The following is a 15,781-nucleotide window of genomic DNA, read 5'->3' on the forward strand; positions in this document are numbered from 1 at the left end:
CATAGACACTGTATATTCGATAGGCAATGAGTTGAAAAACTACAAACCTCAGATTTCCCACTTCCTGGTTGGATTTTTTCTCAGGTTTTTGCCTGCCATATGAGTTCTGTTATACTCAGACATCATTCAAACAGTTTTAGAAACTTCAGAGTGGTTTCTATCCAATTCAGTACAGAGACTCTCTGGATGATTACTTTTTACCAAAAACTAGGAAAGAAAAATAAATCGTTCGTTTTATTAGTACATTGTAAATAAAATATTCTATTAATGATGTTAGATTAATAATTTAATATTGAAAAATTTATGAAAATGTTTTACCTAATGTTAAAAAAAATAAAAAAAGTCGGTCACAGTCCCTTAGAAGTGGTTCTTGCGGTTCTGCCAGTCTTTGAGAGCACCTCAGTGCATCAGATCCCCATACCTTCAGACTAACTTACCACCTTGATGTATAGATTAATTGATTGGTTAATTGATCAGCTACTGCACCTTCAGTCTAACCTGGAGAGGGTTAGGGCATATAGGTCAGTGATACTAAGGGGTCACTATATTGTTATACCACCACTAATGTTACTACAAGACACCAGAGAGTAAACAGATGCTCATTTTCTGAATATCATGTGGTATTGAACTGGTTTTTTTTTTGAGGTGGAAAAAAGTTAAGGTATAGAATAATATACTCTGGAATATAAAGATAAGTATCCTAGTCCAGAGGGGAAAGCGTGAAGAATAGAGAGATACGTAACAGTACTGATCCCAAAGCGTTATTGACTGATTGTTGAATTGACTGGAATCTTTTTTTTTTACACTGACATGACGTCTTTCTCTTCATAATAATACAGTATTTGTGAGTCTCATACATTTTCTATGATATCAATAAATATTTTGCAAGTGCAATGCGTCCAGTGCGCTCCTGCCAAAGAACATACAGTATATTAGAAATTCTTAATTTTACAGTGTTCTATGTACAGATGCTATATTACATTGTATGACGTAAATAATCATATAAATTCCTCAAGATTAGACAACTAGCAGCAGGAGTTATGGAATTACTCCTCTGATTTTCAGATCAAACTGAAGATCCAGAAAGGTGAACAGCACCTTTTATGAAGGAAAATATCAGAGCCCTCTGGTGGTCAGCTAATCAACCTGCATCTCAAGCTTTTGTCATGACAGTTATGCACAGTGCATGTGTCTATCCATAGAGCTCTCTACTTGGAAATAACCCGTTTTTGGACCACTTCAAAATAGAGAGCCTTAATGGCGCTGCCCATGCTGTCAGACGACCATAATGGGACAGATACAAAGATGAGTCGTCTAAGTCTGTGGTATCAAACAGAATTTTCTGTTCAGTTGGCCTTTTACTAAATGTATAATGGTTCAAGCTGAATGCTAGTTAAACAAGAGCTTTATTATATTGTGGCTAGCTCTCCCAGACAAGAGTATAATTTGTGATATTTTTATTGAATTATTTCAGTGTATCCCTCATTTTAACCATAGAACACACCAGATTTAGAAATCCACAGGAAACATCTGATGCATTACATAACAAATGTTCATCAGAACTCGTCAATTACATCGGGGGATTTGAATTCACATCAAGTTAAGTTACTCTCACTCACCCTGTAACATAACAACCATGGTTGGGGTCAATTCAGGAAGTACACTGAAATTCAAATCCCAATTTAACTTATTGCTTTTGAATGAGGAAATACTGTAGCACTTGGAATTTCAGTTTACTTCCTGAATCGAAATGGAATTCATGACACCAGAACCCCACAGTTAGTTTGTCTGCACATTTTAAAATGCAAACGAACTATCTACAAAACCAAAGTGTCACGGACAAGCATCAAATCAAACTGAAATAAATGAAGATAATTTAGAATGTTGACAATAAAACCAACTACAACATGGAAGCTGGTTATCTGAATGATGGCGGTTCTGTAATGGCATATGGCCAGAAGACACTAGAACTAATGTGATGAAGATAAAGCACACAAGGAAGATATGGAGTCAGCAGGGTCACATTCTGTGAGTCTCTGTCCCATTTAGAATAGGATTTCCATATGCTTTTATCATAAGGCTTTTGAAGCAGAATGGGTCTGGTACAGTCCATAGAGGAGGTCTAAGCCAGGGCATTAGCGAGGGACTGTGGTCCGGGCTTCCAGGGGCCGTTCCAGGATCAACACTTCCTCCATGTCTGTCTGAACCTCCTGAGCAGTGCCATGGGCCTTGGTGCATCCATTCTTCAGTTGTCCATTTTATGCAGCCTAAATCCATGTCCTTTTCTATTGCGCTTCTTATTCCCCTCTGTTCATCCCTCTTCTTCTCCATCCTTCTGTTCTGTTAGCTGGAGACAGATAGAAGGCCTTTCTCATCAGCTGTGTCCAGGATCTGGCATATGACTGGAGACTCAACCTGATTGAGAAAAAGTAACAGGGTTGAGTTTATTTGCCATTTGTAGTGAATACATTGGAAATCTGCAACAATGTGTTCAAGTGTTGAACCATAAGACGATGCGACAGTGATGTGTGTATGCAGTCTTACCCCAAGGACGTACTGACAGGTCTGAGGCTCCAGCATGTACACAGTGACGGCATGGGGAGACTCAGACTCCTTACACCTGAGGCAGAGGAGAGGAAAAAGACTTGAATCAGAGACTCGCGGTGTATTCAGTGATGTGAAACGTTCTGAACGTTGCAGATAGAAATAGAATCAGTAGAGCTGACAAGATTCCCTGTTCTACACCACACAGTTCTATCTGATGAGCTTATAAGCTCCGCATGTCACTCCAATGGAGAAGTGGTCCTCTGTAGCTCAGTTGGTAGAGCATGGCGCTTGCAATGTCATGATAGTGAGTTTGATTCCCGCGACCAACCGTACGTAAAATGCATGCCCGCATGACTAAGTTGCTTTGGATAAAAGCGTCTGCTAAATGGCATATATAAAAGTATGTGGACACCCCTTCAAATTAGTGTATTTGGCTATTTCAGCCACACCCGTTGCTAACCGGGATATGAAATTGAGCAAGCAGCCATGCAATCTCCATAGACAAACATTGGCAGTAGAATGGCCTTACTGAAGAGCTCAGTGAGTCACTACGGCACCGTCATAGGATGCCACCTTTCCAACAAGTCAGTTTGTCAAATTTCTACCCTGATAGAGCTGCCCCGGTCAACTGTAAGTGCTGTTATTATGAAATGAAAACATCTAGGAGCAACAACAGCTCAGCCAAGAAGTGGTAGGACACACTAGCTCATAGAACGGGACAGCTGAAACGCAAAACAAAAGTCTGTCCTCGGTTAAAACACTCACTACCGAGCAACGTCAGCACAATAACTGTTTGTTGGAAGCTTCATGAAATGGGTTTCCATGGCAGTCAAGCCTAAGATAGCAATGCCAAGCGTCGACTGGAGTGGTGTAAAGCTCGCAGCCATTGGACTCTGGAGCAGTGGAAACGTGTTCTCTGGAGTGATAAATGACACTTCACATCTGGCAGTCTGACGGACAAATCTGAGTTTGGTGGATGCCAGGAGAATGCTACCTGCCCAAAGCATAGTGCCAACTCTAAAGTTTGGTGGAGGGGGAATAATGGTCTGGGCCTGTTTTTCATGGTTCGGGCTAGGCCCCTTAGTTCCAGTGAATGGAAAGCTTAACGCTATGACATTCTAGACGATTCGGTGCTTCCAACGTTGTGGCAACAGTTTGGGGAAGGCCCTTTCCTGTTTCAGTATGACAATGCCCCGTGCACAAAGCGAGGTCTATACAGAAATGGTTTGCCGAGATCGGTGTGGAAGAACTTGACTGACTTGCAGAGCCCTGATCTCAACCCCATCGAACACCTTTGGGATTAATTGGAACGCCAACTTCGAGCCATGCCTAATTGCCCAACATCAGTGCCCGACCTCAATAATGCTCGTGGCAGAATGGAAGCAAGTCCCCGCAGTAATTTTCCAACTCCATATTAATCCCCATGACTTTTGAATGAGATGTTCAATGAGCAGGTGTCCACAATATACATGTAGTGTATATTGAAGATGCACTATGCAGCAATCACTTCGCCATTTCCTGGTTGCTAAAATTCTAATAGTTCTATTTGTGACAAAACAAGCAAGTATAGTGTAGAGAATCATTGTACCATCTAAACCGCTGTGAAATATATTTTCCATAACCAAAAATCTTTTCTTTTCAGCTGTTTGAATCTGGTGTACAAAGCTGAAAGTAAAAGACGCAATAACAACACTTTTAGACGGGAAAGCATAGAAATATGCACATAGAATAAATATCCCACTTTCAATGAGAATGACAGATCTATAACTTAGATTTCTATGTGCATTTGGTCGGGTCGCCGCAAAAAATGACATGTTGCAGCTTTAAGTGTGTCAATACTTGACCAGGCCTCTTTCAGGAAGAGAGTGGAAACACTAATGATGACCCACTTGAGCTTGACGATGACCTGTCTTGGTTTCCCCGTCATGTCACACATATCTCCGTGGCCGTAGAAGTGAGACACCAGTCTGGGGAGAAGAAAGTACAACAACCATGAAATCCTCATTATCAATCACAAATGTGTTGTTCTCATTAAACATGTTTAGGTTTCCTGGAAACAGGTGAATTCTATTACTGAATTAAAAGGCCCTTACAATGGATATTCTCCATCGAGCATGCTTTTTAGTCCAGAGGTAGACTTAATCCTTGTCCCGGACACCAGCCTCTAATGCCCTATTTCTAAAATAGTGGTACATTCATTATCAACATACTGCAGATCAGTGTGATCTTTTAATAAACTGATTATAGAGCTGGCTGACATACTTGACTTTCTGCACCCCATCGTTTTTGAGCTGGTAGGACCGGGCCACGTTCTTCTGGGCCCACTCCAGGTGTTCCTCAGTGTTCCAACTGCCCACTACCACCATGTTCTTCCCCTGCTCCTTATCCTGGGAGAGAACACATACATCAATCAACCGTCCTATATTATACTGAACAAAAATATAAAATGCAAGTGTTAATCCCATGTTTCATGAACTGAAATAAAGGATCCCAGAAATGTTCCATAAGCTCAAAAAGCTTATTTCTCTCAAATGTGCACAAATTTGTTTACATCTCTATTAGTAATTATTTCTCCTTCGCCAAGATAATCCATCCACCTGACAGGTGTGGCATATCAAGAAGCTGATTAAATAGCATGATGAATACACAGGTGTACCCTGTGCTTGGGACAGTAAAAGGCCACACAAAAATGTGCAGTTGTCACACACAACACAATGCCACAAATGTGTCAAGTTTTGAGGAAGTGTGCAGTTGGCATGCTGATTGCAGGAATGTCCACCAGAGCTGTTGCCAGAGAATTGAACATGAATTTCTTTACCAACATAGTTTTTTAAAAGAATTTGGCAGTACGTCCAACCGGCCTCACAGACCACGTGTAACCACGCCAGTCCAGGACCTCAACATCCAGCTTCTTCACCTGCGGGATCATCTGAGACCAGCTACCCGGTTTGCACAACCTGTCAGAAACCATCTCAGGGAAGCTCATCTGCGTGCTCGTCATCCTCACCAGGGGCTTGACCTGACTGCAGTTCGGTGTCATAACTGACTTCAGTGGGCAAATGCTCACCTTCGATGACCACTGGCAAGCTGGAGAAGTGTGCTCTTCATGGATGAATCCCGGTTTCAACTGTACCGGGCAGATGGCGTCGTGTGGGCGAGCAGTTTGCGGATGTCAACGTTGTGAACAGAGTGCCCCATGGTGGTTGTGAGGTTATGGTATGAGCTACGGACATCGAACACAATCGAATTTTATCGATGGCAATTTGAATGCACAGAGATACCGTAACGAGATCCTGAGGCCCATTGTCGTGCCATTAATCTGCCGCCATCACCTCATGTTTCAGCATGATAATGCACAGCCCCATGTCGCAAGGATCTGTAGACAATTCCTGGAAGCTGAAAATGTCCCAGTTCTTCCATGGCCCGCATACTCACCAGACATGTCACCCATTGAGCATGTTTGGGATGCTCTGGACCGACGTGTATGACAGTGTTCCAGCTCCCGTCAATATCCAGCAACATCGCACAGCCATTGAAGAGGAGTGGGACAACATTCCACAGGCCACAATCAACTCCATGTGAAGGAGATGCATGAGACAAATGGTGGTCACACCAGATACTGACTGGTTGTCTGATCCATTTCCTTATTTTTATTTAACCTTTATTTAACTAGGCAAGCCAGTTAAGAACAAATTCTTATTTACAATGACGACCTACACCGGCCAAACCCGGACGACACTGGGTCAATTGTGATACAGCCTGGAATCGAACCAGGGTCTGTAGTGACGCCTCTAGCACTGAGGTGCCACTCGGGAGCCCTAATATGAAATGTAACTTAGTAAAATCTTTTAAATTGTTGCATATTGTGTTTATTTTTGTTCAGTGTAGATATTTTGAACATACCAAAAAATACATGATGCACCCAAAGTACAGGAAATATTTAGCTTTAAGCATTTTAACATTACCAAGCTACTAAGTAGAGAACAGGGGAGGCTGTTGGGGGGGGCTATAGAAGGACAGGCTCATTAAGGGCTGGGATGGAATCAATGGCATGGAGTCAAACACGTTGTTTCCATAAGTTTGATACACATTAGAGAACACTTACCTCATGGTACTGATGCACATGCTTCCCATAGCAGAACTCATACTTCCACCATCCCACTCCCTGGAACACACAGATTCCAGACATCAGACAGATGCTATAGTATGCTACAGTATGAGCTACGGAAGAGGTGTGTTACTTGAGCACCTCTTCTAACCTCCTCTGTCAGTTCCCCTTTTGGTATGTATACATGTAATACATCAGGGAACAATAATGTTATATTCAATTGAATTGAATAAACAACAGCAGCCAATGAGCAGTAGCCAATACGGGACTGTAGCCAATGATCGGATGTCTTCTTCAACAGCCAGCCAATCAGCATGCCTCATACTAACCCCATGGAGACAGTAGGAGCCACTCAGGAACTCTTTGATCAGCTGCTCGTCCGTCAGGCGGGAGATGTGGGTGGTTCCAACTGTAATATGAGTCTGCCCGCCCACCACCAGGGGCTTATGGGTAGAGGAGAATGCCTCCTCTCTCACTGGGGACATACTCTCCTCCTGGAGAAAAAAAAGGGAGGGGAGGTGGTTGGCTTCTAAACCTGAGTCTTGTTCAGTAGAGTAGGGAGGAATGCAAAACGCTTTACCATGGTGTGGCCTACTAGTCCTCCACTACCACTGCCTCTTCCACCAGTTTCATCTCTCCCTCTCCTTCTCTCCTTCCCTCCTCCCCCCTCTCACCTCTCTCTCCATCTCCGGGGCAGTAGGAGCAGTGAAGGGAGGTTTCAGTAGCTGTTCCTGCTCCTGGTTCATCTGAGAGAGACTGTGAGGCTGCAGGGGAGAACCAGACAGGGCCTGGCAGAAGATGGCATTCACTGGGGACGACTTGAACCTAACACATCATGGGTTAAAGATATGACTCCAATAGATCTCAAACACGGGACAATATACTAACGTTTTTGAGAAAGATAATTATAAAAATAAAAATTGAGCACAATTATTTATTGGTTTATTTTCATTTTTGATAAGAAAATTCATAAAATTTTAGGTTATTTGTTGATGCAAATAAATATACAGATTTTAAGGTTGTCATATTGGGTTCTTGAGAAATTATTGCGAACAAAAATGGGTTCCCCAGAAATTCTGGAGGAAAACATGGGGTCCCAAAAGTTTGAATACCACTGCCTTAACTTATACTAACTACGAGACTATTCACTATGTCATTCTGTAAATGAGTTAAATCAGCTTTGCTAGTTCTGAAATAGATCAAACAAGGGAAACTGATTGGGTAGATCTGCTGCTACCTGTATTTGGGGTGTGCACCTCATACTTGTACACACACACACCTGTATTTGGGGTGTGCACCTCATACTTGTACACACACACACCTGTATTTGGGGTGTGCACAGATCAGATGGGTCAGCACCACTACTTCGTACTCGCAGGTAGTGACCTCAGCGATAGAGAGGATCTCATGCTTTGCTTCGGGGTGGCAGACATACAGCACGTTGGTGGAGCGTGGCGTGTCCTGTTTCAGGACGCAGGCCGTCCCGTGGCCCATCAACACCGGGTAGTATGGAGCGAGCTGGCCCTCCACGTTCTTAGTGGGAACCTACAGACATTTATATTTGTGTCTTTTAACAGAGATAATCGGTGTATTCAACCTAGGTAGATAAACTAACCAGATCACAGCAAGTAAGGTAGAGACCAATGATTAGAAAGAGAAATTAAATGAAAATAAGACAAAAGATTCAAAGAAGTCTTATCAGGTGTTTTTTCAAACGTATATGAGCCAAACTGCTGGGTCAATGTCAAACAACAAACCTCTTTCTCTGGTTCGGACTTAGGATTCGTCTCCTCAACTTTCTCTGCCTCTGTAGTCTCTGTTCCTGAAGTGGTTGAAGACTCAGTCTTCTTGGTCATGCTTCCCAAGATGTACTCCTGAAGTTTGATCTGCTAAATAAAACAGCAATAAATTATTTCACCTTTCACATTGATTGCTTTTTTTCTATGTGTTGCAACATACTTAAATGGTAGACAATTTAATTATGGTGAAAGTAACAATTTCCCACTGACCTGTCCCGTCTCCTTCTCTTCATGGTATTGTCTCACATGCTTCCCATGACACACCTCATACGTCCAGTATGACTCGATCTACAATTAACACCACAACACATGCCAGAAGAGAGTGGTTAGCCTATCCAAAGTGACTGACAGCACAGTGAGTACATTAAGGGTAGTGTTGTCACGATGCCAAAACGTTACTAACGATATGATGCCTAGTATCACGATACCAAGGGGGAAACAATTCAGAGTGGCCTAGCGTCCTTTTTGCCCCGTACCCCGGACGTTTTCCCCCATTTTCTAAATGTTCTGCACATGTGCTACGCAAAAACCTGTCACTAAAATTCACACTTCTACTCAATACAACACACTGACTAACTTCACACGGTTCAGCGTATAATAGAAGGGCCGATTTGCTCATATTTTCAAATGCCTAGCTGTGATTTGGCTGGAGGAATGGGAGGAAGGAGTATACATGCATAATGATCTGCATGTCATTGTGGCAGTAAGGGAAAACACTGCATGAAACCTTTCCTCTTCAGTTAACACAGACACATACCTCCCTCCCTTCCTCACACACACTGTCTCCCTCCCTCTTAAACACACACACCTCTCTCTCTCTCTCACTCCCTCTCTCTCTCTCTCCCACAAACACACACAGCTACCAACTTTTAAAATGTGAGGCACCAAACAGAATTCAAGGATCACCAGAAAGAGATTTTATTTATGATATAGTTTAGGTTTCAATTAGTCCTACATGAATCCTATCTCTGAAGCACATCTCATGAGTAGCAGACTCGTTTTCTTTCTTCCTGTGCCAATCGAATTTGCCTAAACCTACTCTCAATTTACCGGGTTGTTAGCTAGCAAGGTAACATGACTGAACAACGTTGTTTGTTATCAAACCAATAATAAGCGACCAGGGATTAGTTCAAAACAGCCTGCGATATGGATTGTGAAATTATATCAAATGAGCACAAATCCCGATGGAAAGAAAAAAGGTATATTGGTAATATGGGTCATATACTGTATTTTCAACCGTTTAGGCTAGAGACAAGCCGTTTTCTCTGCTGTAAAGCTGCAAGCATGGCTGTCGTGAAGCTCTGCTCAATTTTCTCTTTCTGGCACTCAGAGGCAGTGTGACAGCGAACTTGCAGTCTACTCAGACTGGCCTGTGCCCATGTTTATAACAGCCGATGAAATTATACAATGTATCAACTTTGCTCGCTCTGCGCGCTGCTCCAATGTAAGGTGAGTGAGGGCTGGTAGGGGATGTTGAGAGAAGCAGGTGAGTGAGGGCTGGTAGGGGATGTTGAGAGAAGCAGGTGAGTGAGGGCTGGTAGGGGATGTTGAGAGAAGCAGGTGAGTGAGGGCTGGTAGGGGATGTTGAGAGAAGCAGGTAAGTGAGGGCTGGTAGGGGATGTTGAGAGAAGCAGGTGAGTGAGGAATGGTAGGGGATGTTGAGAGAAGCAGGTGAGTGAGGGCTGGTAGGGGATGTTGAGAGAAGCAGGTAAGTGAGGGCTGGTAGGGGATGTTGAGAGAAGCAGGTGAGTGAGGGCTGGTAGGGGATGTTGAGAGAAGCAGGTGAGTGAGGGCTGGTAGGGGATGTTGAGAGAAGCAGGTAAGTGAGGGCTGGTAGGGGATGTTGAGAGAAGCAGGTGAGTGAGGGCTGGTAGGGGATGTTGAGAGAAGCAGGTGAGTGAGGGCTGGTAGGGGATGTTGAGAGAAGCAGGTGAGTGAGGGCTGGTAGGGGATGTTGAGAGAAGCAGGTGAGTGAGGGCTGGTAGGGGATGTTGAGAGAAGCAGGTAAGTGAGGACTGGTAGGGGATGCTGAGAGAAGCAGGTGAGTGAGGACTGGTAGGGGATGCTGAGAGAAGCAGGTGAGTGAGGGCTGGTAGGGGATGCTGAGAGAAGCAGGTGAGTGAGGGCTGGTAGGGGATGCTGAGAGAAGCAGGTGAGTGAGGGCTGGTAGGGGATGTTGAGAGAAGCAGGTGAGTGAGGGCTGGTAGGGGATGCTGAGAGAAGTAGGTGAGTGAGGGCTGGTAGAGGATGAGGCTGGTTGATTACAGCTGCCACGCGTGATATGCACACGAAAGTGATGTGGATATCATTGAACCAGTGCATACTAATGGCTGTTGCTTAAATTCAACTGAATTTATGAACAACACTGATTTCATAACAGGAGCCAGCCGAAAAACTTGGTAGTATCATATGAAACGGTACGCTAAAATGTTGGTATCATAAGTATCATGACCTTTTGGTACCGTGATATTACCATTGTACCGGTGTACCGTGCAACACTACCTAAGGGGGTTAAACCCATGACATTGGTGTTGCTAGTATTGCTAGTACTAGGTGTTGCTAGTATTGGTACTCAAGATAGTCTATATTTAGACAGAAGTAGAAGTGAAACTGGACGGTTCTCACTCTGTAGGAGCAGCTGCTCTGTTTGAACAGTGGGTCCAATAGATCACCTGGAGTGGGACCAGCGTACTCCTTGACATCATCCTGAGAGATAGAAATAGAGGGAGAAGAGAGACAGAGGGGAGATAGAGAGAGAGGAGAGACAGCAAGAGAGATATGGAGAGGAGAGACGGCGAGAGAGAGGGTGAGAGAGAGAGACGGCGAGAGAGAGAGAGAAGGGGGGGGGGGAGGGGGGAGAGAGAGAGAGAGAGGAGAGACAGCAAGAGAGAGATGGAGAGGAGAGACGGCGAGAGAGAGAGAGAGAGAGAGAAGGGGGGGAGAGAGAGAGAGAGAAGGGGGGGAGAGAGAGAGAAAAAAGGGGGGAGAGAGTGAGAGACGGAGGATAAGTGAGAAGCAATAATTGAAAAAAGGAGCGAAGCATAATTCTTTATCTAGCTAGTCTAATCTTTATACTCACGTCGTCTCCATTTGACAAGGAAGGCAGGAGACATTTGTATTTCTCCTTCTCTGTTGTTGTCATGATGACAAAGTCATCATCTTTGTAGAGGGCACCGGAGGTTGGCTACGGAAGGACATATTTTGGCTCAGTTAATAATACTGTACTGAAAGCATGCATGTTTACTAGCTACATCATCTCAGATTGTAAATGTTGTGGAGGTGCAACCCTTTACAGGTGTCATAACAGGCAATGACAGAGACTATGTATTATCAGCTTTTCATTGACAATCATGTCAACAGCCATAACAAGGAATAGCTAGTTAGCTAGTCTTAACATGCTTTATCACCATTTAAAACAACGTTTGTCAATAAATCATATTATTTTTAAAAGCCAGGATTTAACACACACACACAACACTCACCAAGGTGAATTCGTCCCCGGGCCAGTTGATTTTGAATGGGATTTCATCAGTAAACGAAGGAGATCCCCCTCTGTTAGCCGACACATAACAACACAACTCCAACAAACCCCCAAACAACACGAACAGCAGCCTAGTCCGTTCCATTGCCTCTGCAAGGCTGGTTCGCTAACTACCTTCTATGGTGCCTGTCAAAGATAGCTAACCACAGTTAAAACTGGTTTAGTTTCCGGGTAATTGTACAATTATGAATCCATCTGGCTGTCTCTTTCGTTTGTCAACACAGCAACCAGGAAGTAGCTCGTCGCTTGCCACGTGTATTTCCGGTACATCCGTGTTAGCATTTACTGAAACTGAAAAGTAAGTCAAAATAGATTACCCAGTTGTCTGGTTATAGTTCAATTTGAAGCACATCTGACATATCGGCTTCACTAACCACGTTTCCATGCGTGTAAAGTCATACCGTATACAAACATGTTACGACCGTTGTGACGGAAACAGGAAGTTTCGGTAAATTGTAAAACATGCGACATATAATTTGTTCATTCGACATTATGTGGGTAAAATGTATTACGCGATAAATGGCGGTGGAAACGCCTTTATGCGCAAATACTGATATAATAACCATCATATCGAAGCAAACTTGAGAGTCACGCGATAATATGGTGTGTGTTCCTCCCACGATGACTCGGGAAACCATGCCGTTCTTTGGATACATAATAAGTACATTATGATGAATTAACTTCACAGGGTGTTGAAAGCGCACGCTATAAATGCTCCTTTCCAATAAACATCGAGGGTCATATTCTGGTGATTGCTGTTTGACAAATATTCTGGTTTTTATCCATGATCTAATTTTTGGGGCGGGAGGTAGCCTAGTGGTTAAAGCGTGGGACTAGTAAACAAAGGCTTCCTCAATGCCTCTTGGTCCTATGCTTTGGGATAGTTGAAAGGCCAGTGGCAGAGGGACCTACTGGGTACATAACTAAAAAGCATGTCTGACATGTATTGGAATGCACATTCGTGGATTGATTTAAAAACCAATAGAATAACCTTAAAATCAATTCTTAAACATACAGGAAGCCAGTGCAGAGACCTTAACACCGGTGTAATGTGTGCTCTCCATCTGGTCTTGGTCAGTACGCATGCTACAGCATTCTGTATGTTTTGCAGTTGGCAAATGGCTTTCTTGGGTCGACCAGACAGGAGAGCATTACAGTCAAGCCTGCTTGTAATAAAAGCATGGATGAGTCTCTCTTTATCAGCCTGAGAGTGAAACAGCAGCACCTTGGCAATGTTCCTCAAGTGGTAAAAAGCTATTTTGGTCACATTCCTAATGTGCGATTCGAAATAGAGTTCAGAATCTAAAATAATACCTTTTTACCTGGTGTTTTATCTTTATTGCCTGTGAATTAAAATGTGCGGACAGATTATCTCTGTGCTTTGGCTCCAACAATAAAGTACCTCGGTCTTGTCCTAATTTGGGAGGAGGAAGTTGTGAGCCATCCAGGTATTTAAATCACTAATACAGTAATAATTTATTTGTGGAGCTAAAATCCTCTGGTGACACAGAAATGTATAGTTGTGTATTGTCCAACAGTTGCGTCAAATTGTCTGGATGTCCTTTGGGTGGTGGACCATTCTTAATACACACGGGAAACTGTTGAGCAGCGTTGCCGTTCTTGACACACATCGGTGGGCCTGGCACCTACTACCATACCCCGTTCAAAGGCACTTAAATCTTTTGTCTTGCCAATTCACCTCTGAATGGCACACATACACAATCCATGTACCAAATGTCTCAAGGCTTAAAAATCATTATTTAACCTGTCTCCTGTTCTTCATCTACACTGATTGAAGAGGATTTAATAAGTGACTTCAATAAGGGATCATAGGTTTCACCTCGATTCACCTGGTCAGTTTATGTCAAGCAGAAGAGTGCCCCCTGGTGACACCATGTGGAAACTCAGGGTTTTCTCTAAACTGTCTTTTTTCTAGCAACCTTTCTAATGTTCACAAAATGTTCACAAATATTGATATTTGGCAGCTGCATACTGTAATGAATTGTACAATTTCTCCAAAATATTTTATGAAAAATAACATGCTTTTGTACCTGCATTTGACTTGAACTTGGTGTGCAGAAAACTGTTTCAAGTTTTATTAGTCATTGTCCAATATTTACACGTGTTGTGGGGAAGGGGGGATTGGGGGGCAAGTGTTTAAATTGTGCAGTATTTTGCAAGTCTGGTAGCAGCAGTTGTGATGTGCGTGTAGCATCATGAATGTATACTGTATATGTGTGTGTGGATGTGTGAAAAACAATCTGCCATTATATTAAAGACATTTGAATTGAAGGTGGTGGAACCATCTGTGCAATGTCAGTTTCATTCTAAAACACAGAGAGAGTGATAGACAGAGAGAGAGAGTCATTATCTCACTTCCCTTTAGCAACAGTGGCTTTGTCATTCATGCTGAGAGAGAGAGAGACTCCAGCCAGGCAGGTGCACTGTGCTCATTAGGATTCCTCTTCCCCCAGCAGGCAGGTTCTCCGTTCCCCAGACACACAGACGATGTACTCTGATGGTCCTGTCTCTGGGGGATGGGGACAGTGTGTGTGTTTCGCTCTCTGAGTGTGTATGTGTCTCTAGGGGACGGGACACATTCATGTTACGACAGCCACAGAGGAATGGGTCGGTCTCCTCCACAAGCTCTTACTGTAATTTGAAAAATCCAGCTGGAATAAAGACTGAGCAGAGGGGAGAAGAGGAGAAGGTAGAGGTAAGTGAGGGCTCATTTAAATGGCTGTTCTCAATGGCTGAACTTCCTCAATCGTGCTGTTGTTCAACTACTTTTTCTGGTCTGGTTTGACATTGGATGTATTTAATGATGTTGGAAAGGCATAACCTATATGTGGGACATAGGCCTATTTTAGTGATTTGCCATCCAGCCTCTTACGCTATTGCTTTATCAAAAAAATGTAGGCCAAAAAACAATAAGATCATATTCAACTTAAGTTATAGTATAAATACTTTTAGTGAGCTTAACTTATTAAAAATAGATACAGCAAACCAGTGTTACAGACAAGATTATATTTTGTACATACCACACTAAAACCCTGAAAGAAAGTTTATCAGACAAATATATACTTACTCTTCTGCCTTTTTTATAAAACATTCTGTGCAGTCCACTTTCTGCTTGAGGTGTTTTTTGACTGTCCTGCATCATTTATGTCTTGTGGAGAATGGACACACCTTCAGGCACGATACCTTGCCAGACTATGCCTCAACTCTGCCCCCAGTGGACATGTTTTAGAACAGCAGATTGAGGCGTTGAGTGGCGCTGCAGCCAATATCAATTGTGCAGACAGAGCAGCGACTTAGAGTACTTCCCAAATGGCACTTTATTCCCTATTTAGTGCACTACTTTTGACCAGAGCTGTATGGGATCTGGTCAAAATTAGTCTACTATATAGAGAATAGGGTTCCATTTGGGACACATCATTACAAACAGAAGATCTCATCTCAGCCACACAAAAACTGCACCGACAGAGAGACTATCTGCATGGCTGCTGTAAGATCATATCATATTTCACGTCTCTATAGGCATTTATTACCGTCCTTGTTTTCTCAATTGTGCAGCTATTCATGTCGTTCATATTCTGCTTGGTCAGCATCTTCTGGCTCGGCCCTTCCAGAACAAGAGATAAATGTCAGAGATGAGCCAAGGAGGAGGCAGATACTGTGTCCCAAATGGCACCCTATTCTCCACATAGTGCACTACTTTTGACCAGGGCCGTAGTGCTCTGGTCAAAACGAGGGCACTATGTAGGGAATGTGATGCCATTTGGG

General features: G+C 43.2%; 1 protein-coding gene across 2 annotated transcripts; it reads right to left on the minus strand.

Moving 5' to 3' along the window:
- Nucleotides 1-1,442: 1,442 nt before the first annotated feature.
- Nucleotides 1,443-12,485, minus strand: LOC129828753 (endoplasmic reticulum lectin 1-like). Of its 2 annotated transcripts, none has more exons than XM_055889936.1 (13): nucleotides 11,937-12,485; nucleotides 11,534-11,638; nucleotides 11,080-11,160; nucleotides 8,665-8,742; nucleotides 8,413-8,541; nucleotides 7,977-8,200; nucleotides 7,330-7,480; nucleotides 6,985-7,149; nucleotides 6,653-6,712; nucleotides 4,810-4,934; nucleotides 4,437-4,514; nucleotides 2,545-2,620; nucleotides 1,443-2,415 (listed from the first exon to the last, which is right to left on the minus strand). In XM_055889936.1, the coding sequence occupies exons 1-13, from the start codon at nucleotides 12,078-12,080 to the stop codon at nucleotides 2,344-2,346; spliced, it is 1,488 nt and encodes a 495-aa protein (XP_055745911.1). In that variant the 5' UTR covers nucleotides 12,081-12,485; the 3' UTR covers nucleotides 1,443-2,343. The 2 variants fall into 2 exon arrangements, with proteins under 2 accessions (XP_055745911.1, XP_055745910.1); XM_055889935.1 differs by having other exon boundaries at nucleotides 8,413-8,544; nucleotides 11,937-12,481.
- Nucleotides 12,486-15,781: the final 3,296 nt, after the last annotated feature.

This window comes from Salvelinus fontinalis, chromosome 30 (genome assembly GCF_029448725.1).
Source record: "Salvelinus fontinalis isolate EN_2023a chromosome 30, ASM2944872v1, whole genome shotgun sequence".
In the NCBI taxonomy this organism is placed as follows: domain Eukaryota; kingdom Metazoa; phylum Chordata; class Actinopteri; order Salmoniformes; family Salmonidae; genus Salvelinus; species Salvelinus fontinalis.

Excerpts from the sequence above, each read along its gene's own strand:
- LOC129828753 (XM_055889935.1), bottom strand. The coding sequence starts at position 12,080 with ATGGAACGGACTAGGCTGCTGTTCGTGTTGTTTGGGGGTTTGTTGGAG. Across the intron at positions 7,150-7,329 it reads CCCCGGAGATGGAGAGAGAG|GAGGAGAGTATGTCCCCAGT; the intron begins GTGAGAGGGGGG and ends TTTTTTCTCCAG. Across the intron at positions 2,416-2,544 it reads CCTGTCAGTACGTCCTTGGG|GTTGAGTCTCCAGTCATATG; the intron begins GTAAGACTGCAT and ends TTTCTCAATCAG.